General features: G+C 47.2%; 1 protein-coding gene across 2 annotated transcripts in view; it reads right to left on the minus strand.

The window, feature by feature from the left end:
- Window positions 1-24,930, minus strand: part of LOC125440723 (sodium channel protein type 5 subunit alpha-like) — a 395,791-nt gene that overhangs the window by 41,858 nt on the left and 329,003 nt on the right. For both annotated transcript variants that reach the window (XM_048510652.1, XM_048510653.1), the window contains exon 20: window positions 12,336-12,509. In XM_048510652.1, coding sequence (XP_048366609.1) covers window positions 12,336-12,509 — 174 coding nt within the window. The remainder of the gene's footprint in view (window positions 1-12,335; window positions 12,510-24,930) is intronic.

Here is a 24,930-nt window from a genome sequence, read left to right on the forward strand (position 1 = left end):
TCTTGCTTGTCAACCAGATGGACCGCTGGTCCACTCACGTGCCCATTACCCCAAGAAAACATGAGAGCTTGGGCCTATGGGTCTCATGTTTTCCAGATAGCCTGGAATTGTCCATAATTCCCATCAGTTTCTTCTGTCAGCATGGCCAATTGGCCATGCTGGCAGGGGCTGATGGGAATTGTAGTTCCTGAACATCTGGAGAGCCGCAGGTTCCCTACCCCTGGTCTAAGGTAACAACCCAACCAAGAGCAGAGTATAGTGTGCAGCCGCAATGAACAAACGAACCCCAAACACCATACCCAGACTGCTGTGCTGAAAGTCATGGAAAAACAAACACCTAGAACAGACTCAATAGCATTATACGGCTCACGGGCCACATCCGGACTATCCGACCGATGATCCTGACTGGCTCCCTGTCAGTGCTGGGGAGCTTAGGGCATGCCTTTGAAAGCCCCTTTCAAGAGATGCCGGGTTGCCTTGGCTGCCGAAAGGTTTCTGTGGGGTTAAAGCCTTTCAAAGCCGCCTTGCTCAAGTTTTGGGAGCTTAGGCTTTGAAAGCCCCACAGAAGCTGGCTGCCTTGGCTGTCGGATTCTCATGGGCGGGTTTTCAAAGCCAGCTTCTGCCTTGCTAAAGGCTTTCAAAAAGCCGCCTCTGCCTTTTGGCCCAGCCCTCCACAATATTTTCTGTTTCTTATGCGGCCCCATGGAAAAAATAATTGCCCACCCCTGACCTAGAAGAACAGTGAAAATTTCATGCATGACGTGCAAAGGCAACATACCAAGTTAGACTCCAAGAATCTCTGGATAACGACGAGAATCTGACGAAGACCAAAAGTACTTGAGAGAATTCAAAAGGAGACGGCTGGTCTAGTCCTCGGTGTTATTGCAAATCCAGACAATTCACAGAGGAACAAGCTCTCGATCAACACTCGTTTTTGTAGACAACAAACTACTTCTTCAGCGAATATACATCCCAGCTTTGCCACAACAGTTACAGGAACAATCTTATAGAACATAGTGTTCATGAAAGTGTTCTGCTTAACCTATTTTTTCAGGATTCTCGGTTGGATTCTCATGGTTTAATGGAGATTTTTGGAGTCTAACTTGGATGGATGTTGCCTTTGCATTTCATATATTACATTTTCACTGTTTATTATTATTATTATTATTATTATTATTATTATTATTATTATTATTATTATTATTATTATTATTATTATTATTATTATTATTATTATTATTATATTATTATTATTATATTATTATTTTATTATTTATTTATTTTATTTTATTTTATTTGATATACCGCCAAATCCCCGGAGGGCTCTGTGTGAGTGCTTGGTTTGTGTGACTGCTTGGTTTTCCATGATTTTCAGCATAGAGTCTGAGTATAGTATTTTGGATTTATTTTATTTGGACTAAGGAACCACCAGGAACTGCAGAGGAACGTATGGGGAACATAATAATGCAGCGGAAGGCAAGACTTTAATTATATGCTTTAGGATTGCATGTCACTCTGAGCCAATAGGGAAAGGCAAGTTATACACATTATAAATATTAAATATCAATATGCGTTGAACTGATTCCAGTCGAATCCATTTGACCTTCCCTGACCTGGAGCCAAATCTTGTCACATCTCAGAAACTGTGCAGCCTGTTTTGTACTTGGATGGGAGACCACCTAGGACAGGGGTCTGCAACCTGCGGCTCTCCAGATGTCCATGGACTACAAATCCCATCAGCCCCTGCCAGCATGGCCAATTGATTTGTAGTCCATGAACATCTGGAGAGCCGCAGGTTGCAGACCGCTGACCTAGGAAGTCTAGGGTTGCTATGCAGAGGCAGGCAATGGCAAACCACCCCTGTATCTTGCCTTAAAAGCCCTTCAGGCTTGCCAGAAGCCAACTGCAACGTGAGAGCAAGTTCCACCACCACCATCTGAGTTCTTACACCATGACCTCGGCAAGTCATGAAACTCCATTCTGCTGAATTTGTTGTTAGGGGCTCCTTTACCCCTTTTTGTGTTTCAAAAAGAGCGGTCAGAGGGAGGCACGATGATCCAGTTTTTGTCCATATATCTGAAAGGCTGCCATCAAGAAGGGAGACCTGGGACGAATGAGAGAAGCGCAGGAAGCAAGAAGGCTGTGTTGCAAACTACCAAGTGGCTTTTGAACATCAGGAAGCACTGAATATGCACAAACAGCTGAGCACATGGAAAACGGTCCCCGGGGGACAGTGAAGTTTCATTCCCTTTCCCCCCCCCTCCAGCAGATGGGTATCTGGTTTCCTATCAGGACTGGTTTAATTCTCAGGAATGTTTCTATTCTAGGGCAATGGCATTGAAAAATCTGTAGGTCTGTACATTCTACTTTTGTGTGTGTGTGTATGTGTGTGTGTGAGCGAGAGAAAGAGAGCAAGACAGACAGACCAATGCCAAGATAACTTTAAAAAAGCAGAGTCAAGCATATCGCTGTGCTATAGAGAGTGTCTTAACCTACTGCATCTGTGTATGGTTCTCCAGTTGCACAGTGGCAGATAGGAAGGCACTCCAAAGGGTGATCACTACTGCACAGAGGATTATCGGCTGCCCTCTCTCCTTCTTGGAAGAACTCTATAATTCCTCGGCGGTTTTCTCAAAGAAAGCCTCCAAAATATTCTTGGGAGACCCGTATCATCCAGCACACTCTCTTTTTGAACGGTTACCATCCGGCAGACGATACAGGTCTATCAAAACTAGGACAAAGAGGCTTAGAGACAGCTTCTACTCTAGAGCTGTGGCTATGATGAACTCCGTGGCTTCGTGTTGATGTGTTTGGGGCTGTGTAGGGATGGGTGGAGGAAGGGGAAAGTGAGGATGGGGTATGAGTCTGAAATGGTGTGCATTGGGGAATGCTGCTGTAAATTCCATTGTGCGTGCACAATGACAATAAAATGCTTATGCTTAAACAGATTTTCTTATATTCAATCATTTTTTGGGAAACAGCGGAATATCGAATTCTGATGCTCACAGGACCCTGGCTTAGCTCGCCCAGGTTAGCCCAGTCTTGTTGGATCCTGGAAGCTAACCCAGATCAGTCCTGGTTAGTACTTGAATGAGAGTCAACCAGGGAAGACCAGGGTTGCTACACAGAGACAGGCAAGGGCAAACTACCTCTATTTGTCTCTTGCTGTGAAAACCCACGGGGCCACCTTGAAGGCACAAAACAGTGCTCAAGAGCCAGGGCGGAGGCAAGGGATGGGCTACGGCCACCCCAGTTGCAACAAGAGCCTTTACGGCTCTGGCCCCTGCCTGGTGGAACGCTCTTCCTCCAGCTGTCCGGGCCCTGTGGGACCTCAGCGAGTTCCGCAGGGCCTGTAAGACAGAGCTATTCCACCGGGCCTTTGGAGAGGCCGGCCACGGTTCCACCGCCCCCCGCTGAAACTGAAATCAAAGCTGCCTGTTAGGACCACCTGGATGGGCCCTAAATCCACCTTGGGCCCTGCTTACCTCCTCCCCCTCCTTCTTCTTTTCTTTTCTGGCCTTTAGATCAGGCGCCTGTGTATATGTGTTTTACACAATCTTGTTATTTTAATTTATTTATTGTTATTAACTGCTGCTGATTTTAATGGGTTAATTTTATATTGTATCAATTGCTGTGGGAAACAGCCATGTTGTGAGCCACCTTGAGCCCTTCGGGGATGAGGCGGCCTATAAATTTAATTAATAACGATAACGATAACGAGGAGGAGGAGGAGGAGGAGGAGGAGGAGGGATGAGCTGGCTGCGTAAATGCTGAATCTGACACTGCAGCACTTGTGAGAGGAACATCTGATTCTGTTAAATCCCCTTACGTTAGTAACTTCCTAGCTGAAAACACGCATTGTCTGCGGGCTAATTAGTAACTGCTTCTGTTAACACCACTGACTGGGAGCCTGGTGTTTTAGTGACAAATCTCTCATTGTTTATGTGAAAGATTACACCTACTACAATGACAGGGTACAATTCCCCTCTCGTTCGGATGATGCACCTGCAGGTATCAACTGTGCCTGATGCTGTATAGGAAGTGTGGATGCATAAAACCTGGGCTTCCGGATCAGACATACACCCTCCACCACCCTATGAAGCCACTTGCAGAGATGATGAAGAAGAAGAGTTTGGATTTCTACCTCACCTTTCTCTCCTGCAAGGAGACTCAAGGTGACTTACAAGCTCCTTTCCTCTCCCCACAACAGACCCCTGGTGAGGTAGGCAGGGCTGAGAGAGTTCTGAATAAACTGGGACTAGCCCAAGGTCACCCAGCAGGAATGTAGGAGTGCGGAAACACACCTGGTTCGCCAGACAAGCCTCCGCCATTCAGATGGAGGAGTGGGGAATCAAATCTGGTTCTCCGGACTAGAATCCCCCTGCTCCTAACCACTACACCATGCTGGCTCTCCAAGGTCCACCAAGTCATCCTTATAATTTCCCGTGGCTATTTCCACCTCACCAGAGGAGCCCTGCGTCTTCGGGATGCTGAGCTTCAAATAGTCATGTCGTTTTTGTAAGCGACAGGATGTTCCAAATACTTAATCGGCCCGGTAGCCTACCTGCCACTTTGGATCTTAGCATGCGCGCATTATTCCTCATTCAAAGGGCTAGCCAGCTTGCTATTATGCACAGTGCCTGTCTGTTTCAGGTCATCACAGAGCAGGGGCGTTTCAGCCTAGGTAGAATTATGTTTTCCAGGAATTCATACCATTTATCAGTTTCTACCAGCATGGCCAATTGGCCATGCTGACAGAGGCTGATGGGAATTGTAGTTCCTGAACATCTGGAGAGCCGCAGGTTCCCTACCCCTGGTCCAGGGGAACATATGGGGTCAAATGTGCACAGGCGGCGGCCATTCAGTTATGTGTGTGTGTGTGTGGGGGGGAATTGTGCAAATGCTGGAACTGGGGTCAGGCAGAAGTGGGCTAGCAGTGGCGTAGGAGGTTAGGAGCTCGTGTATCTAATCTGGAGGAACCGGGTTTGATTCTCCGCTTCTGTCAGCTTCTGATTGTGGGAGGCTTATCTGGGAATCCAGATTAGCCTGTACACCTCCCACACATGCCAAAGGTGACCTTGGGCTAGTCACAGCTTCTCGGAGCTCTCTCAGCCCCACCTACCTCACAGGGTGGCAGTTGTGAGGGGGGAAGGGCAAGGAGATTGTAAGCCCCTTTGAGTCTCCTGCAGGAGAGAAAGGGGGGATATAAATCCAAACTCTTCTTCTTCTTCATGGAGATGGGCTGGGCTCGCAGAATAAGAAGGGGATGGGGCACTAATTGGCTGGAGGGAGTGGCGTACGCACAGAGGGAGGACGAGAGGATAAAAGGGGGAATGTGAGAATGGCGGGGGGTGGGTGTGCGCAGAAAACCTAGTTCTTGCTCCAGGCTCCATTTTCTGTCGGTACGCCACTGCCACAAAGTTTCCAGCAAGTCCTAGAACTGAGCCTGAATCTCCACCAGAAGTGATGCCCCTTAACATTACTGGGTTTTACATTTTGGAGCAGGAGTGGGCAACAGGCAACTTGGGAATGAGGGAATGGCGAAGCTATGCAGGGAGGATGCTCAGGGCCCTGTTTCTTGTGTACCGTTGCCCCATTCTGAATTGAGCCTTAGGCCCCTTTCCCCACTGACCTCTTCTTTGCTGCCGCTGCCGCTGCGAAGTGCTCTGAGCTGGGCATCCCTTAGCTGCCTTCAGCGCCCCTCACGACCCTCGCTGGGCTGCTCCCTCGCTGCTTTCGCCAAAGGCTCGTTTTGGCCAGCCAGGGATGCCGCTGCCACTGAGCCGGGCGAAGAGGCAGCTGCCGGGCGCAAGGCGCTAAGCTGTCTGCTTCCCTGACGGGGAGGGGACTGCATGGGACCCCCGCGACTACTATGGCGGAGAGTAGCGCGGGGCTTATGGTGAGTGGGGAAAGGGCCTCAGATATACCTGGGAATCTAAGGCCCCTTCCGCACATGCAGAATAATGCACTTTCAATCCACTTTCACATTTTTTTGCAAGTGCATTTTGCACTTTGCACAGTAAAGTCCAGCTGCGAAGTGCACTAAAAGTGTATTATTCCAGAGAAATTTAAGAAAAATTGGGACTTGTACTTAAAGTACTTGAACAATTAGTGGGATAGATTAGTAATTATATAACAAATGAGGGGTAGAGTCCATAGAAATGATAAGATGTCACAGCTACTAAATTCCTAATATTTTTTATTAATGGGTTTTTCTCGGCTCTTCGTCACTCTCTCTTTCCTTTGAAAGTTAAATTATTATTATAAAATTTAGTAAGAGAAAGTCATAATGACAGCTGATAGAAATGATGGGTCTTTTTTACTTCTTTTTCTGCCATCATGATAATTTTGTGTTTGCAATTAGTTATTACAGGTGATTATGCTGTTAACTCTCAATTTTTCTTCTTCTTTGTTAGAACAAGCTTAGACTTTAATGCCACACATTTTGTAAACGTTGCATGGGAAGAGACTTAGAGATATAAGTTATAAGTATGTATCAAGAAATATTTCTTTAGTTAATATCCAGCAATTCTTTTTTAGTTCTCTTTCTTGTGTGTTTTCTTAGAATGTTTTTAACATTTTTCTTACTAAATATTCAATATTTATCAGGGCTGGAGTGAGGGGAAACTGTGCTTGGGGTATAAAGCGCCTCTGGCGCCCCCGCCGGTGCCCCCCCTTCGCACTCCTGAACGCCTCTCCACTTCACACTGGAGGGCAGCCGCGCTGCTCCTACTCTCGCTACGCTTATGCCACTGATAGTTATAAAATGTTACATTTTATTCTGTTTTATTGTATTTCAATACTAAGATAAAAATGGCTAAGCTTCTAAATAACTCTAATGTTGAAATCTCTGAAGCTGTTGCTATATTTTTACTCTGTGTACTGCAAGTTGTGCGATAATGATCTTCCTATTGTATTTCGAATTCTTGGCACACACCGGTTTTACGCCTAATAAAAGGTTTTAGATTTGGATTTGGTATTTCAATACTTAATAAATAATTTGAAAATTAAGGAAAGTGCATTATTCTACGTGTGCAAAAGTGCCCTCAAGTTTCACCTGGGAACATATGTCTTGTGTAGCTAGTGAAGGAAAACCCTGTGCGATTCAGCTATGAATTTGTCTTACTCAGTATTTGTGAAAGGCACCTCTGTCAGAATGGATCTATTGTTATGAATGGATCCGACAACCCAATGTCCTCGGACCAACCTGTTTTAGTCTTCTCATATAACAAAGACATGTTGACAATTCAATATCTCTTTTCAAAGAGGAAAATACATATATACAAGCGGAGTTCGGGGGATAGCGGTTTTGAGAACAAGTGATTACAGCAGTTTGCACAATTACTGCCGAGGCAATACAAACCGCCGTCTTATTAATCAGCAGGGGAAAGAAATTCAGAAAACCACTTCAAAGTCATTACAAAGCATCGATATATTTACCCTCGGATGGGATGTTTTCATAATGACAATTCAGCCAAAGGGGGGCATTCAATCTAATTCCTGAATAAGATGCTGTTAACCTGCAGTATGATAGACTTTCTGTTTCGCCCAGACTTGTATGTATGCGGGTTTGGGTGTTTTTTGTTTTTGTTTTAAATCTGGCATGGCAGCCAGGCATTCTAAATTTAACATGAAAATCCTGGAAGAGACCGAGCTTTCCAGGAAACAATTTGGGAAGGCGCTTGGAGCAGTCACCGAGGAAATTTCCCCTGTTTGAGTGGCAAACGCTCTCGCAAAGAAACATGGTGGAAGCATACGGGAAATGATTCCTACACGGATGCACACAGCTGATAGGCATCAATTTTGCTGGATTTGGCAGAGTGCCAGTCGGGCACAATAACCAGTAATGAAGGAGTTAATTGTTGCATGCTAATTAGTGAGTGAGGTCAGAAGTCAGTGACCAGGTAATTGATGCCTATTGGTTGAGCAGACAGGGGGGTGGGGGGTGGGTTACAGGCAGTTCTGCGCGTAGAGCAACTGACTCTGCCTCCATATTGCATTAACTCTGCTTTATAAGTATTTTCCCACAACACAATTCCTGTTTACTAAGAGTGTGTCTGAATAAGAACATAAGAACGAGCCTGCTGGATCAGACCAGAGTCCATCTAGTCCAGCACTCCGCTACTCGCAGTGGCCCACCAGGTGCCTTTGGGAGCTCACATGCAGGATGTGAAAGCAATGGCCTTCTGCTGCTGCTGCTGCTCCCGAGCACCTGGTCTGCTAAATGAATGAAGTGCGCTGAAAAAGATCTGCATTCTGGATTGGCCAGATCCCTGCAATGAGACACATCCCAGGAAGCTACACTCCATGAGAATGGATACTTGGCTACGTGCAATTCCTGGGTCAGCACGAATGGTGCATCTACTGTCACATTAGAACAGCAGCAATGACTTTAAACTTTCACAGTAGGGACACTGACATGCACATTCACCAAGCGTGGTGTAGTGAGAGCCAGCATGGCGTAGTGGTTACGAGCAGGTGGATTCTAATCTGGAGAACCGGGTTTGATTCCCCACTCCTCCACCTGAGTTTCCGCACTCCTACATTTTTGCTGGGTGACCTTGGCTAGTCCCAGTTCTCTCTGAACTCTCTCAGCCCCACCAACCTCACAAGGTATCTACAGTGGGGAGAGGAAGGGAAAAGGAGCTTGTAAACCACCTTGAAAAAAGAAAGTTGGGGTATAAATCCAAACTCCTCCTCCTTCTCTTCTCCTCCTCGTTCAAGGAGGCACAGTCAAAGGCATGTGCAACCAGAGAAAGGGGAAAATGAGCACGCCTGTGGATGTTAAAATGGCACAGGAGAGAAGCCAAAAGCCCGTCCTTTCTCCTGGTGGTGCTCCACAGTCCGATGTTTCAATGGATCAAATTTAAGATAACCTGCATTGTTCCTCAGTGTGACATATGGGGATGGGCACCTGTGTCCTGACACGTGTCACATGTAACATCTTCTCTGGCTCTTAATATGGCTACTGACAAATACCACATTGGTGGCATTTCCACCCTGTGTGTTTTAGGTGTATAAGTAAGGAAAAGTTAAAGCCCACCAAGCAAAAAGGAATATGTGAAGAGGGTTACTACGTTACTTTCACTTCTTAATTGTGTTTTCTCCCTAACTCATGGATCAGAAACAAAATCAGGAATTGGCTGGGCAATAAACTTGGACTCTATCTAAACAAACAATGACCAGAAAGGAAGGAAGCAGAATGGAATGCGAGGGGACACACACACAGGAAAGAACAGATGGAGTGCATCAAAATCCACAGCATGGGGGAAACAGATATTTATTTATTGTCAAAGGTCTTTCACGGCCGGATTCAACTGGTTCTGGTGGGTTTTCCAGGCTGTGTGGCCGTGGTCTGGTGGATCTTGTTCCTAACGTTTTGCCTGCATCTGTATGTCACACACTTCCCTCTGTGATACACCTCTGAAGATGCCAGCCACAGATGCAGGCAAAACGTTAGGCACAAGATCCATCAGACCACGGCCTTACAGCCCAGAAAACCCACCAAAACCACATATTTATTTGGCCAATTTCTGAAATCTGGAAAGGGTTCTAGGAATAATAAAAAATAATATTCAAAGATAGATTCTGAACAGATAGAGCCATGTTCTGACTTTTTTTTCCTACTCAGTAACCTTTTTCCAAGCTCAGTTTCAGGATTACAGAAATGAGAACACTCCAAAGAGGTCACATCAGGTAAGTCAGACAGCAGAAATCAAGAGAGGGGATTTTGTCAAGAGCTGTTTTCTTCTGCGTGTGTTTTGCTGGCTAGTTGTTATTCTGTCTCAGCTATTCTGTGAATACCGTACAATTTTTAAACTGGCTTATTTTTTTGTCAAAATGGGCACTTTTTTGTTTACGTCTTGGAGCCCGTTGTCTGAACTCACACTTCAGGGATTCCCTACTGAACAAAAATAGACCTTAGCTGACGTATTATTTTAGCACTTTCAGTTTCCCAAGTGTTGTAGTCAGAGGCGTATCTAGGGAAAATGGAGCCCATGGACAAAATCTGAATTTTCCACCCCTCTCCCCAGTGCCCAGGTCTACTGTCCAGAGCTGGCGCCAGCGCCCAAGTCTACCAGTCGGTGGTGGTGCCCAGGTCTACTGCCTGGAGCCGGCAAGATTCCCAGGTCTATTGCCTGGAAACGGTGCCCCCTCACGTGATTAGATGGTGTGCTCCTGAGGACATGTGATACTTTTGGAGTGTCCAGTCGCTGAAAGTGCCCCCCCCCTTCCATTTTTATGGAATTAGGGTCCATTACCATCTGTTGGACCCACCCTTTCTTTTCTCCTCTTGGGAGGGTTTAAGAGGGATATTGCAGGCATTGTTATGTTATGTGTTAATTGCTGCATTTTAATTTATATTATTTAGAGATTAACTTATATTTGATTTTATGTTTATCCGTATTTGAATGTTATGTTTTTCACCGCCCAGAGCCCTTCAAGGGTTGGGCGGTACATAAGTTGAAAAAATAAATAAAAATAAATAAATAAATAAATACCCCATGTCCCTCTGGCAGATATGCCCCTGGTTATAGTAGTCCAGAATGATGGAATGGAAGAAAGCAGCCATGGAAAGGAAAAGAACTCAATCAAACAGGAAAGCCGGGAAATCCTTTGAGGAGGAACCAGAACAGATTACCTGCTTCCCATTTTAGATTATATGAAAGTAATAAATGCCTCTCTGGGGGCTTTAAAGAGATATAATATGTTCCCCATCCTCCCAAATCCTTTGCCATGGATCTGCAATGTAATAACACCAATCTAGATTATGAAATGTGATTTTGGATTCTGGGGAAAGAGAGCACATAGGACATGTGTTTGTCAAAAACATGGAAATGCTCTCACCTGTCTGGATCTCAGAAGCAGGGTTGGCCCTGGATAATACTCAGATGGGAGACCACCAAGGAAGTCCAGGGTTACTATGCAGAGGCAGGCAATGGCAAAAACACCTCTGTTCATCTATTGCAGAGGTCTGCAACCTGCGGCTCTCCAGATGTTCATGAACTACAATTCTCATCAGTCCCTCCCAACATGAGCATTGGCTATACTGGCAAGGGCTGATGGGAATTGTAGTTTGTGAACATCTGGAGGGCCACGAGTTTGACACCTGTGATCTATTGCCTTAACAACCTCAAGATGGCAATTTCTACCATCATAGTTTAAAAAACAACAACATGTACTGGGACTTCCTTGGAAGGCAGATTTTTGGAAGTGAATTTTATCCTGCGAGCTGAACATATAGTAGCCATTTTCAAAATCCAAGAGGCGTTTCTGCACAGCACACTAATCCGTGTGTAATCACACATTATTAATGAACCCGGTTTTCCCCGTTTGCCTTCGCACTGGAGATTTCACCCCCTTCAGGAAGTGATTGCAAACAGTCCAGGTTGCTGCAGGTCCTTTGGCTACTCAAAAATGATTGCTAGTTTAGCAATTTTTGTAAAAACTAGGTTTGAACACAATTTGGGGAAGAGCCCGGAGTGAAGTTCTTCCCCCAAATGGGATAAATAGCTTCCTCGGCCCGTTATATTTGGGCTGTGCGGAAACCACCAGAGTGAAAAGAAACCTCAAGGGTCCTTTAATACCCAGCAAAAGCAAACATGTTTAGTTATTTTAGGATACCCATAGAAATCCTCCATTCCTAGTAAGGAGATTTCCTGGCAAATACCGTTATCCAAACTACGGTGGATATGCATGCAACCCCATCTTGGATAAAGGTGTTCGCCAGGATGCGTCTCTTTATAGCCACCCTAAATTCGCTTCCTGTAATTTGAGCCCCGTTGCTTCTTGTTCGTCCGCCAGTCATTCCAGTACAACGCTGCTCTCCCTTTTTGCAATGGAAGCCTTTCACATAGCTGGACGTTCTTCAGTCGAAGATGGCAAAAGGGGCGGTGATTGCAAATCATCTCAGCCTGACAACTTAGCATGCTGTTCAAGGAGTGTATATAGTTAAGGCATTTGGTTCAAATGACATAAAAGGCAACACGATCTGGGTTTTAGAATGATGCTTATTCTGAGTTATATATTTTAACTATTTGTCATTTATTTATTGTGCACATTGTTTTAGTTGTGGTTTTGTTGCACACTGCTCAGAGCCCTTCGGGGGTGGGCGGTTTATCAAATTCAATAAATAATAATAATAATAATAATAATAATAAAAAGATCTGTGCTTCTACTCATGAACCCATGAACACGTCCAAAGCAGCTCTTGTGCAGGGAGCAAAGCATGCACTCAAACTACTTTGGGCCCGAAACGTATCCTAGAAGTTCAAGAAATCGAAACGTAATCCCCAAGATTCTCCAATCCAACATGGAAGAAGAGCCGTACTTACATCAACAATGAGGAAGTCGAGCCAGCACCAGGCGTTAGTGAAGTACTTCTTAAAGCCGTAAGCGAGCAACTTCAGGAGCATCTCCAGAACAAAAATGTAAGTAAAGATCCGGTCGGCATAATCTAACATGGTTTTAATGTTCTTTCTCTCCTCCAGGTAGATGTCTTCAAATGCCTGGGGGAACAAAGAAGACCATTCCAGTGCCAAACACTCCAGATGGTCTACTCCGAAAAATCAAGAAGAAGGTGCTAGGAATAGATTATTAGACCAGCACAAAACATTTGACAATGAGGAATGCCCCGACCAAATGCCAGATTTACGAAATGCTGCCAAAAGTAGTGCATTTATCTTTTTATTCATGCTAATAATTCCTGAAAGAACAATAACTGGCAGTCCTGCTCCACAAAGCAATTGAGTTAGAATATTCACAGCGCAACGCTGTCTGTGCTATGTTCTATAACATCACCTCTGACTTATGGCGCCCTTATGAACTAGCAATGGCCTCCAAAATGTCCTATGGTTAGAAGCCTTCCTCAAGTCTTGCAGAGGGAAGCCTGTGGCTTCCTTCATTGAGCCCATCCATCTCATGTTGGGGGTCTTCACCTTTTACTGCTGCCTTCCTGCTTTCCCCAGCATGATGCTGGCAGGGGATGATGGGAACTGTAGTCCATAACATCTGGAGGGCCGCGAGTTTGACACCTATGCTCTAGAGCAGTGGTGGCAAACCCTTGGCACTCCAGATGTTATGGACTACAATTCCCATCAGCCCCTGCCAGCATGGCCAATTGGCCAATTGGCCATGTTGGCAGGGGCTGATGGGAATTGTAGTCCATAACATCTGGAGTGCCAAGGGTTCGCCACCACTGCTCTAGAGGGTAGCCATGTTGGTCTGCAGTACAACTGACAGACTTGAGTCCAAACTTACAAGATTTGTTGCTCTCCAAGGTGCTACTGGGCTTGAATCTAGCTGTCCCAGAAGCAAAGACATACTAAACATTCTTTTTGCATGTGATATCAAAGATCCGGAAGAAAAAGCAGTCCAAGCACACACTGGGGGGGCTTTTAGTTTGTGTAGGGGAGCATTAGAAGAAGCAACAGGAACAGATGAGAGCAGAGCGAGGCTGATATCACATCGAGGAACAAGGAAGTTGTCCACCAAGGTGACCCTAAGCCCAAGGAGAGGCTGAGCCAAGGCCGCGGCCAAGACGAGTGGAGTGGGTGTTCATTGAAAGCAGTCTGGCGGGAGAGCTCCAGTGTGAAGGAAACCACCCAGGAGTTGATTCCACACTCTGCGCTATCAACCTAGAAGTTCGAGCCAAGTGCGTCGACCTAAAGTGCTCCGAGAACCACTGATCGACGCGGAGCCGGAAAATTCCTCAGCTTCACCGCGTGTAATGGCATCACATTTCCAACCCAGCTGTGGGAACTACTACTTTTCAGGGAACCACGCCAACTCCAGCTCGATTCCAGTAAAAGTCACGGAATCTCTGGTGCCAGGAGATCCCCATTCAGCCAATCACAGCTGAGTGTTTCGGCAAGCTGACATAGTTGGCCAATCAAAAAAACACCACCTTCGCCCCTCCATTTCCTGCTTGGCAGTTTTTTTATAACGCGTGTGGGGATAAGACAGAACATGGCTGTAGAACAGTGGCCAACTGGAACGGAGCGCTAAGAGGCACAGGATTGATTCAGCCGCCCTGAGCTGGGGATCAAGCTGGTTGCAGTGAGGAATAAATAATGGCTTTAGGCCTAGGTCGAGTACCCTTTCAGGGAACTGGAGTCAATCCTATTTATTTCATAAAGTGGAGATCGCTTCCCAGGAGAACTCTGGCCCAATTCCACCCACCAGAGGCATAAAAGGCAGCCTCCCAGGTCAGTCCAATGCTTTGGTGGTTCACTGCCAGGGAACCACCAAAGAACTGTGACAAGCCCAAGGGAAAACACAGGGGGATGGGAATAAGGATCCCAGTTAGGGTTACCAACCTCCAGGTGGTAGGTGGAGATCTCCCACCACTACAACTGATCTCCAGGTGGGCCATCAGTTCCCCTGCAGAAATTGGCCACTCTGGAAGGAGGATTCTATGGTATTATACCCCACTGAAGCCCCTCCCCATAGCAAATCCCATCTTCGTCTGACTCCGCCCACACCATCTCCGGGTATTTCCCAGCCTGGAGCTGGGAGCCCTAATCTCCACCCCACCCCCTAATAAGCCAAGGTGGTATTTGCATGGTAAGGAGTTCTAGCTAGTACCCAGCAGAGGTTACAGCGCCAGACTTTGATCTCGGAGACTGAGTTTGAATCCTAACTCTGCTACGTAACTACTTCCTAGTGACTTTGGAAAGTGAGAATCTCTCAGCGTAACCTCACAGGGTTGTTGTGAGGACCAAACTGGGGAGGGGGGAGGGGAAGAACCACCTGCCCCTATAACAGTGTCCAGGCAAGAGGCAAAGTCTTTGAGACCCATTCTTGGCACTCCTAAACAAACCAGAACAGGATTTCCAGCCGAATGCCTTCTCAGCAGCAGCTGGACTGGCTGCTTGCTGCACAAAAGGGAAGGCAATTTCATAGTAATGGTCTGTCAGGGAGATAATTACCACGCTTAATGTTTTCCCAAGAGCCCAGAACTCTTCTTGCACCTGATGCCACCCAGCAAATGCATCGCCCAGCTGAGATTTGAACTTGGTTCTCAGATTCTTAAATCTCGAGGGGAGAGGCAAGGAGCCTGCCTCCTGCCTCCATTTCCTTAAATGGCTCTGTTCCCTTCCTCTCCTTTGCTCCCCTCTTTGGCCTCCTCTCCTCCCTCCCTCTCCTTTTTAAGAACATGAGAACAAGCCAGCTGGATCAGACCAGAGTCCATCTAGTCCAGCTCATGCCACTACGCCAGTGGCCCACCAGGTGCCTTTTGGGAGCTCACGTGCAGGAGGTGAAAGCAATGGCCATCTCTGTGGCTGCTTTTTTTGCCTCCTTGAAAGCACCTGGACTGTTAAGGCATTTGCAATCTGAGATCAAGGAGGATCAAGATTGGTTGCCAGAGATCGACTTCTCCATAAATCTGTCCAAGCTCCCTTTAAAGCTATCCAGGTTGAGTGGCCATCCACCACCTCCTGTGGTAGCATATTCCAAACAATTTCAATCACACGCGTTAAGTGAAGAAGTATTTCTTTTTTATTAGTCCTAATTTTTTTTCTCCTCCCACTGACTTAAATGATAACTAACTTGGCCCCAGCGGGGAGGAGGGCAGAAGGGCTCCTAGGCAGTGGTGGTGGGATCCAAAAATTTTAGTAACAGGTTCCCATGGTGGTGGGATTCAAACAGTGGCCTTAGGGCCAATTGGGGCTGGGGCCCGGGGGGCACGACGGGGGCATGGCTGGACATTCCAGGGTGGGGGGGGCATTAACACTTTCTCTGTTACTGTAAAAAACTCTTACTGTAAAAAAGTTCCTAATTTCCAGCTGGTATCTTTCTGTCCATAATTTAAACTCATTATAGCAAGTCCTATCGTCTACTGCCAACAGAAACAACTACTTCTCCTCTAATTGACTGCCTGTCAAATACTTAATACTTTCAACATGCTTAATTTTTGTTTCTAGGAAATCAAAAGAAGGATACTTTCCTTAAAACAAGAATTTTACCATATTACTAAAACATGTTTTTAAAACATCTAACAGGGAGAATTATCCCGTTTCTACCTTAGCTAACCAGCCACATAGGAAACAATAGGGACTTGATGATTTTTGGACCTAATGGGATTTCTAACTTGAAAAGCAGACTCCAAATTAGTAACCCCTCTCAGCACACACCCAAATAATTAGTAACCCACTCCTCGGGGAACTGGTGCGAACTCCGCTGGATCCCACCTCTGCCTCTAGGGATCAGTGTGTGGGCTTACGCTGGCTAATTCTCCCTGGGCATTTATCCCTGCAGAGGGGACAGACATGCTGATGGGTCACTGTCTTGTTAGGCTCCACTGCCGAGAACCTGGAAGTCCCAGGCTCTGGTGGGACTCCACTAATGTCCCCGGCTCAGACACCAGCATGGAAGGGGGGGAGCATTCCTGGGTGGCAGATGCTAGTTGGCCGGCTCCCTTCTGCCTGGGATTGAGGACTGGAAGCATGGCACTCTGGTCCTTTGGGGGCATAAGTCCTATGAAGCTCTGTGGGGCTTTCTCAGGCAGGAGGCCGGGCTTTTGCAAGCCCCCCCCCCCACACCACCAGAAAGCCCCCATGTCCTGCCACCTCTAGATTTGGATGAGGCTGCCTGTCTCAGCTTTGTGATTCTTTACCCAGGCTTAATTGCTCATGGCCAATTGGCCACCTGGCCATGCCTGGCATGGGAACTGATGGGAATTGTAGTCCATAACATCTGGAGTGCCAAGGGTTCGCCACCACTGCTCTAGAGGGTAGCCATGTTGGTCTGCAGTACAACTGACAGACTTGAGTCCAAACTTACAAGATTTGTTGCTCTCCAAGGTGCTACTGGGCTTGAATCTAGCTGTCCCAGAAGCAAAGACATACTAAACATTCTTTGCATGATATCAAAGATCCGAAAGAAAAAGAAATCCACACACTGGGGGGCTTTTGTTTGTGTAGGGGAGCATTAGAAGAAGCAACAGGAACAGATGAGAGCAGACGAGGCTGATATCATTATCCGGAACAAGGGAAGCTGTCCAATTAAGGTGACTAAGCCCAAGGAGAGGCTGAGCCAAGGCCGTGCCGAAGACGGAGTGGGTGGGTGTTCATTGAAAGCAGTCTGGCGGAGAGCTCCAGTGTGAAGGAAACCACTCCAGGGTTGATTCCACACTTGCGTTATCAACCTAAGTTCGAGCTGCGTTCGACCTAAGTGCTCCGCAGAACCACTGGGATCGACGTGGTTTTGTACCAGCTTCGCCCCGTGTAATGGTCACATTTCCAACTCCAGTTGGGAACTACTACTTTTTCAGGGAACCACGCTCGAACTTAAAGCCTCTACGGGTTCCAGTAAAGTGCGGAATCTCTGGTGCCAGGAGTCCCCCATTCAGCCAATCACAGCTGAGTGTTTCGGGCAAGCGTACAGCTGGCCAATCAAAAAACACCACCTTCGTCCCTCCATTCCTGTGGCAGTTTTTTTTATAACGTGTGTGGGGATAGACAGAACATGGCTGTAGAACAGTAAAGCCACTCAAATTGAGAGCCCGAGGTGGCGAGGCACAGGATGATGCCGCCCTCTGTGCTGGGATCAAGCTTGTTGCAGTTTGGGAACAAATACAATGGCTTCGACCTAGGCTTCAGTACCCTTTCAGGGAACTGGAGTTAGAACCTTATTTTTATCATGTCTTGAGAATATTCGCCCCCAGGAGAACTCTGGCCCAATTCCACCCACCAGAGGCATAAAAGGCAGCCTCCCAGGTCAGTCCAATGCTTTGGTGGTTCACTGCCAGGGAACCACCAAAGAACTGTGACAAGCCCAAGGGAAAACACAGGGGGATGGGAATAAGGATCCCAGTTAGGGTTACCAACCTCCAGGTGGTAGGTGGAGATCTCCCACCACTACAACTGATCTCCAGGTGGGCCATCAGTTCCCCTGCAGAAATTGGCCACTCTGGAAGGAGGATTCTATGGTATTATACCCCACTGAAGCCCCTCCCCATAGCAAATCCCATCTTCGTCTGACTCCGCCCACACCATCTCCGGGTATTTCCCAGCCTGGAGCTGGGAGCCCTAATCTCCACCCCCCCCCCCCTAATAAGCCAAGGTGGTATTTGCATGGTAAGGAGTTCTAGCTAGTACCCAGCAGAGGTTACAGCGCCAGACTTTGATCTCGGAGACTGAGTTTGAATCCTAACTCTGCTACGTAACTACTTCCCGGGTGACTTTTTGAGTGAGAATCTCTCAGCGTAACCTCACAGGGTTGTTGTGAGGACCAAACCGGGGAGGGGGGAGGGGAAGAACCACCTGCCCCTATAACAGTGTCCAGGCAAGAGGCAAAGTCTTTGAGACCCATTCTTGGCACTCCTAAACAAACCAGAACAGGATTTCCAGCCGAATGCCTTCTCAGCAGCAGCTGGACTGGCTGCTTGCTGCACAAAAGGGAAGGCAATTTCATAGTAATGGTCTGTCAGGGAGATAATTACCACGCTTAATGTTTTCCCAAGAGCCCAGAACTCTTCTTGCACCTGATGCCACCCAGCAAATGCATCGCCCAGCTGAGATTTGAACTTGGTTCGTACCTAAACTGAGGGGAGAGGCAAGAGCCTGCCTCACCTCCATTTCCCAAATGGCTCTGTTCCCTTCCCTTCCCTTTGCTCCCCCTCTTTGGCCCTCCCTCCCTCCCTCTCTCTCCTTTTAAGAACATGAGAACAAGCCAGCTGGATCAGATCAGAGTCCATCTAGTCCAGCTCTCTGCTACTCGCAGTGGCCCACCAGGTGCCTTTGGGAGCTCACGTGCAGGAGGTGAAAGCAATGGCCTTCTGTGGCTGTTGCTCCCGAGCACCTGGACTGTTAAGGCATTTGCAATCTGAGATCAAGGAGGATCAAGATTGGTAGCCAGAGATCGACTTCTCCTCCATAAATCTGTCCAAGCCCCTTTTAAAGCTATCCAGGTTAGTGGCCATCACCACCTCCTGTGGCAGCATATTCCAAACACCAATCACACGTTGCGTGAAGAAGTGTTTCCTTTTATTAGTCCTAATTCTTTTCTCCCCCTCCCACTGACTTAAATGATAACTAACAGCCCCAAAGGGAGGAGGGCAGAAGGGCTCTAGGCAGTGGTGGGATCCAAAAATTTTAGTAACAGGTTCCCATGGTGGTGGGATTCAAACAGTGGCGTAGCGCCAATGGGGCTGGGCGGGGCACGACGGGGGCATGGCTGGACATTCCAGGGGTGGGGCATTAATAATTTCTCTGTTACTGTAAAAAACTCTTACTGTAAAAAAAGTTCCTAATTTCCAGCTGGTATCTTTCTGTTCATAATTTAAACTAATTATAGCAAGTCCTATCGTCTACTGCCAACAGAAACAACTACTTCTCCTCTAATTGACTGCCTGTCAAATACTTAATACTTTCAAATACTTAATTTTGTTTCTAGAAATCAAAAGAAGGATACTTTCCTTAAACAAGGAATTTTACCATATTACTAAAACATGTTTTTAAAACAGCCCAACAGGGAGAATTATCCCGTTTTCTACCTTCGCTAACCAGCCACATAGGAAACAACAGGACTTGATGATTTTTGGACCTAATGGGATTTCTAACGGAAAAGCAGACCCAATTAGTAACCCCCTCTCAGCACACCCAAATAATTAGTAACCCACTCTCGGGAACTGGTGAGAACCTGCTGGATCCCACCTCTGGCTCTAGGGATCAGTGTGGGCTTACGCTGGCGCAGTTTCCCTCCCTGGGCATTTATCCCTGCAGAGGGGACAGACATGCTGATGGCCGCCTGTCTTGTTAGCCTCACTGCCGCAGAACCTGGAAGTCCAGGCTCTGGTGGGACTCCACTAATGTCCCGCTCAGACACCAGCATGGAAGGGGGGAGCATTCCCGGGTGGCAGATGCTAGTTGGCTCCCTTCTGGGATTGACGACTGGAAGCATGGCACTCTGGTCCTTTGGGGGGCATAAGTCCTGTAAGCCCTGTGGGGCTTTCTGGTGGCAGGAGGGGGGGGGTCGGGCTTTTGCAAGCCCCCCCCCCACACCACCAGAAAGCCCCCATGTCCTGCCACCTCTAGATTTGGATGAGGCTGCCTGTCTCAGCTTTGTGATTCTTTCCCCAGGCTTAATTGTTTGTTTCTTTAAAAACAAACGAATAGCCACTTTCACCAAGAGACCTGTTTTTATGTTTATTATTCCCTTGCTTATCAGATAACCCGGTTGCTTGGGTTTGGTGTATGCCAAGATGTTACTTATGGATGAAAACCCAAAGATTATGGCGCATGCGGCAAAGTTCAGAACTGTAACTAATGAAATTCGCCTGAAACTGCTGGGTGAAAGTTTAAGTATAAATATTGGAATGTTAAATCTTTTTATGCTTTTTAATTTCTAATTTATCCTTACGAGCTTATGGCATTTTAAGTGGATGTTATTTTAAGGCTTACGGGTTATTAAAGTCTTTGGGGAATCTGTGAAGTATATACTGGTTTTCGATTGTATAAAAATAAAGACTGAAATTGAGATTACAATTGGACTCATTATCTTTCGACTGATGGAGGAAGAGCCAAGATCTTCCTCCTGTCTATTTTGGCCCCCAGAGACCTCGCCCAAGAGCAGGGACAGGAGTCATGTGACTGGAAGAACATAAGAACATAAGAACTAGCCTGCTGGATCAGATCAGTCTCCATCTAGTCCAGCTCTCTGCTACTCGCAGTGGCCCACCAGGTGCCTTTGGAGGGATCTCACATCCAGGATGTGAAAGCAATGGCCTTCTGCTGCTGCTGCTCCTGAGCACCTGGTCTGCTAAGGCATTTGCAATCTCAGATCAAAGAGGATCAAGATTGGTAGCCATAGATCGACTTCTCCTCCATAAATCTCTCCAAGCCCTTTTTAAAGCTATCCAGGTTAGTGGCCATCACCACCTCCTGTGGCAGCCAAACACCAATCACACGTTGCATGAAGAAGTGGTTCCTTTTATTAGTCCTAATTCTTCCCCCCAGCATTTTCAATGGATGCCCCCTGGTTCTAGTATTGTGAGAAAGAGAGAAAAACTTCTCTCTGTCAACATTTTCTACCCCATGCATAATTTTATAGATTTCAATCATATCCCCCCTCAGACGTCTCCTCTCTAAACTAAAGAGCCCCAAATGCTGCAGCCTCTCCTCATAAGGAAGGTACTCTAATCCTTCAATCATCCTCATTGCCCTTCTCTGCACTTTTTCGATCTCTTCGATATCCTTTTTGAGATGTGGCGACCAGAACTGAACACAGTACTCTAAGTGCGGTCGCACCATGGCTTTATATAAGGGCATGACAATCTTTGCAGTTTTATTATCAACTCCTTTCCTAATTATCCTCAGCATAGAGTTTGCCTTTTTCACAGCTGCCATGCATTGAGTTGACATTCCCATGGAACTATCAACTAAGAAGCTTAACCTCTTCTCTTCCTGCTATTTGTCCACTGAAAATTACCCTTCCCAGTTTGCTCTCCAAGGGAAAGGAAAAGAAATATGGGAATCCCATATGTTATCCTCAATGAGAGGAACAACATTTGGGAGGTGATTTTCAGCAGAAAGATATCAGGAAGGGAAAAGATCAAACATTCCCCTTATGCTTTTCTACTTCTGATCCCAAACTCCAACAACTGAGTTGCATTTTAAAAATAGTTTGGAGGAAGAAGAAGAGTTTAGATTTATACCCCCCTTTCTCTCCTGTAAGGTATCTCAAAGTGGCTTACAAAGGAACTTTCCCACAACAGACAACTTGTGGGGTAGGTGGGGCTGAGAGAGATCTGAGAGAACTGGGGCTGGCTCAAGGTCACCAAACAGGCTTCTTGCGGAGGAAAGGGGAAACAAATCCAGTTCACCAGATAAGAGTCTGCAGCTCATGTGGAGGGCTGGAGAATCAAACCTGCTTTTCCAGATTAGAGTCCACTGCTCTTAACTGCTACACCACAATGTACATCAAGTGTCCCACTGTGTAGTTTAAGTTTAATTCTAACCCTTCTCTTTTTTCTTTGGACTCTTTGGGCTAAATCAGGCATGACGGCTGTGGCGGTCCCCCTCCTCACCTGGGCCCTTGGGTGGTGTATGCTTCCCTCCTGCCCTAACCTGGCGGTTGGTCTCCCCAGACGATGACTCTTCCCACTGGCCCAAGGGGCCAAGAGACAACCGCTTTTCACAAAGCACTGGGTGTACGGGGTAGCCCTCACCCACGCCACCCTCCTGCTAGTAGGTCCCCCTGCCTCCCTTCCCCCATCCGGCTTGAGAGTTCACACCCTCCCTCTCTCTCTCCCTTGTTGCTTCACAGGGAGAGGAGTTTCTAGGGGGTTGTCTCTCCCCTGTGGCCTCACAGGGAGAGGTGTTTACTCACTGGCGGACTTGCCTAGGGACAAGGGGTACCCCTTGTCCCCGGGCGCATCCATTGCAGTCACGTGGGGGGCGCCAAAACATCCCCTCACGCAGACTGATTTTGGAAGCCCAAGCAAGCCCGGCATTCAGGAAGCGGCTGCTGAAAAAATTAAGGAAGCCTGACATAGCCCCGCCCACTCGCTACGGTGGCCCTGAGTGTCCAGAGGGCGGGGGAGAAATACCATTGTGCCTCCAGGAGGAGGACTGGAGAGCTCCGCCTCCCCTCCCTCTCGCCCAGAGTGCAGTGCCTTATTCTCCAGGAAGTCCTTGATGTTGCTCTCAAGCCTTCTCCCCAGCAGACGGGCGCCAGCCAGCACAGGAGAAGTCCATAGGCCGGCTAGGGAGGCAATCCCTGCCCCACAAGGTGTTTGTTGTGGGGAGAGGAAGGGAGGGCGCGTTTGTGAACTGTTTGGAGACTCCTTAAAGGTAATGTGCAAATCCAAACTGCACTTCTATCCATAAAATCTTGTTTGCAATTGTGAATGGCCTTGATTGGGTGTGTGTGGGGGCGGGGGGGGGAGCGCCTGGCTTCTTAACTTTTGCTGTGGGGCTGGGCTGTAATCTGCAGAGCTGAGTTTGATGCCCCACTTTCTCTGCCCCACAAGGTGCTTGCTGTGGGGAGAGGAAAGGGAGGGGGTGTTTGTTAGCTGTTTGGAGACTCCTTATAGGCAATGTATGAATCCAAACTGTTCTTCTATTCCTAAAATTTTGTTTGCAATTGTGAATAGCCTTAATATTAGGGGGGGGATGGAGCGCCTGGCTTCTTAACTTTTGCTGTGGGGCTGGACTGGAATCTGCAGAGTGAGTTTGATGCCCCACTTTCTCTGCCCCACAAGGTGCTTGCTGTGGGGAGAGGAAAGGGGGGGGTGTTTGTTAGCTGTTTGGAGACTCCTTATAGGCAATGTATGAATCCAAATTGTTCTTCTATTCCTAAAATTTTGTTTGCAATTGTGAATAGCCTTAATATTGGGGTGGGGGGATGGAGCGCCTGGCTTCTTAACTTTTGCTGTGGGGCTGGGCTGTAATCTGCAGAGTGAGTTTGATGCCCCACTTTGTCTGCCCCACAAGGGAGAGGAAAGGGGGGTGTTTGTTAGCTGTTTGGAGACTCCTTGTAGGCAATGTATGAATCCAAATTGTTCTTCTATTCCTAAAATCTTGTTTGCAATTGTGAATAGCCTTAATATGGGGGGGGGGGGTGGAGCGCCTGGCTTCTTAACTTTTGCTGTGGGGCTGGGCTGTAATCTGCAGAGTGAGTTTGATGCCCCACTTTGTCTGCCCCACCTGCTATCCTACAAGGGCAGGAAAGAGGGAGAGGAAGAAAGTGGGGAGAGGAAAGGAAGGCATTTGTTAGCTTGCAAACTCCTTTCCCTTCCTTTCTCCACAACAGACACCTTGTAAAGTATGTGTGGCTGAGAGAGTTCAAAGAGAACTAGTTCAAGGTCACCAATCAGGCTTCATGTGTAGGAGGGGGAAAACAAATCCAGTTCATCAGATAAAGGTCCACCACTCATGTGGAGGAGTAAGGAATCAAACCCAGTTTTCCATATTAGATGCCACCAGGCTGAAAAGGGCACATTCATTCATCTTTGCCGTACACTTAGCACTAAATTACCTATAACATCAATTATGAGGGTCTCTTATGATTCTTTTGAATGTTTGTTTTAGACAGATTGTTGCCACGGGTGTTGGGAGCAGGTCCTCTCCAGAGCAGTGGCTGGTTGCTTAATTTGGAGGGGACAGGTTGGTCAATAAAGCAAAATAGAAGCTCTGATAGAAAGTCAATTTGTAGTGCAAAAAAATATTTAGGGGAATTGGTCAAACATCCATTTGTTTCCCCCCTTCCTCAGCTGCTTTGGCTTTTGACAAAAGCATGAGGTTCCGATCTTCTGCATCATGTGGTGGTGGAGCCCACTCTTTCTGGCCTTCAAGAGGGACCTATCTCCATCTAGTCCAGCAATTAGTTTCCAGTATTAGCCAGCCAAATACATCAGACCAACTCCTGAGCAGACCTTGTGAGTTACAGCAGTCCCTATTCTCAGCATACTGTCAAGTGAAAAACTCAGAGGCACACTGGCAGAAAATGATGCCCAGGGCAAGACAAGAGTTTTCCACCCCTGCCCGCCCCCTGCCCAGCCAGCACTGGGGGCAAGACCTGGTTTTTCCACCCCCCATCAAGCCCCACTTATGGTTTCCCTGTCAGCTGCGGGGGCCATCCATGCGCCTCAGAAGCCATGGCTCCCCACTCCAGACTCTGGGGGCTTTGGGGGGGGGGGCAGGCCGCCCAGTCCCCATGCTTAACTCAGAAGGCCCTGCATCTTTGCCAGGCCGTCTCTACCTGGGCATGTCGTGGGGAGTTTGCAGGAATGATAAACACTGTTTCTAAAAAATACCCCCCCCCCCCTTCTACTACAGGTTTGTCTGGTAACAAGAACACTGGAACCTTGACACTTGTTTTAAAATGAGTAGAGTATAGGTAGAGGCACTACTGCAAGGTGGCAGATTTACCCCACATCAGATCCACAAAGATAAATGGGGAAAGCCTGCTATCCAAGGTACTTCA

This window comes from Sphaerodactylus townsendi, linkage group LG11 (assembly GCF_021028975.2).
Source record: "Sphaerodactylus townsendi isolate TG3544 linkage group LG11, MPM_Stown_v2.3, whole genome shotgun sequence".
Classification (NCBI taxonomy): Eukaryota; Metazoa; Chordata; class Lepidosauria; order Squamata; family Sphaerodactylidae; genus Sphaerodactylus; species Sphaerodactylus townsendi.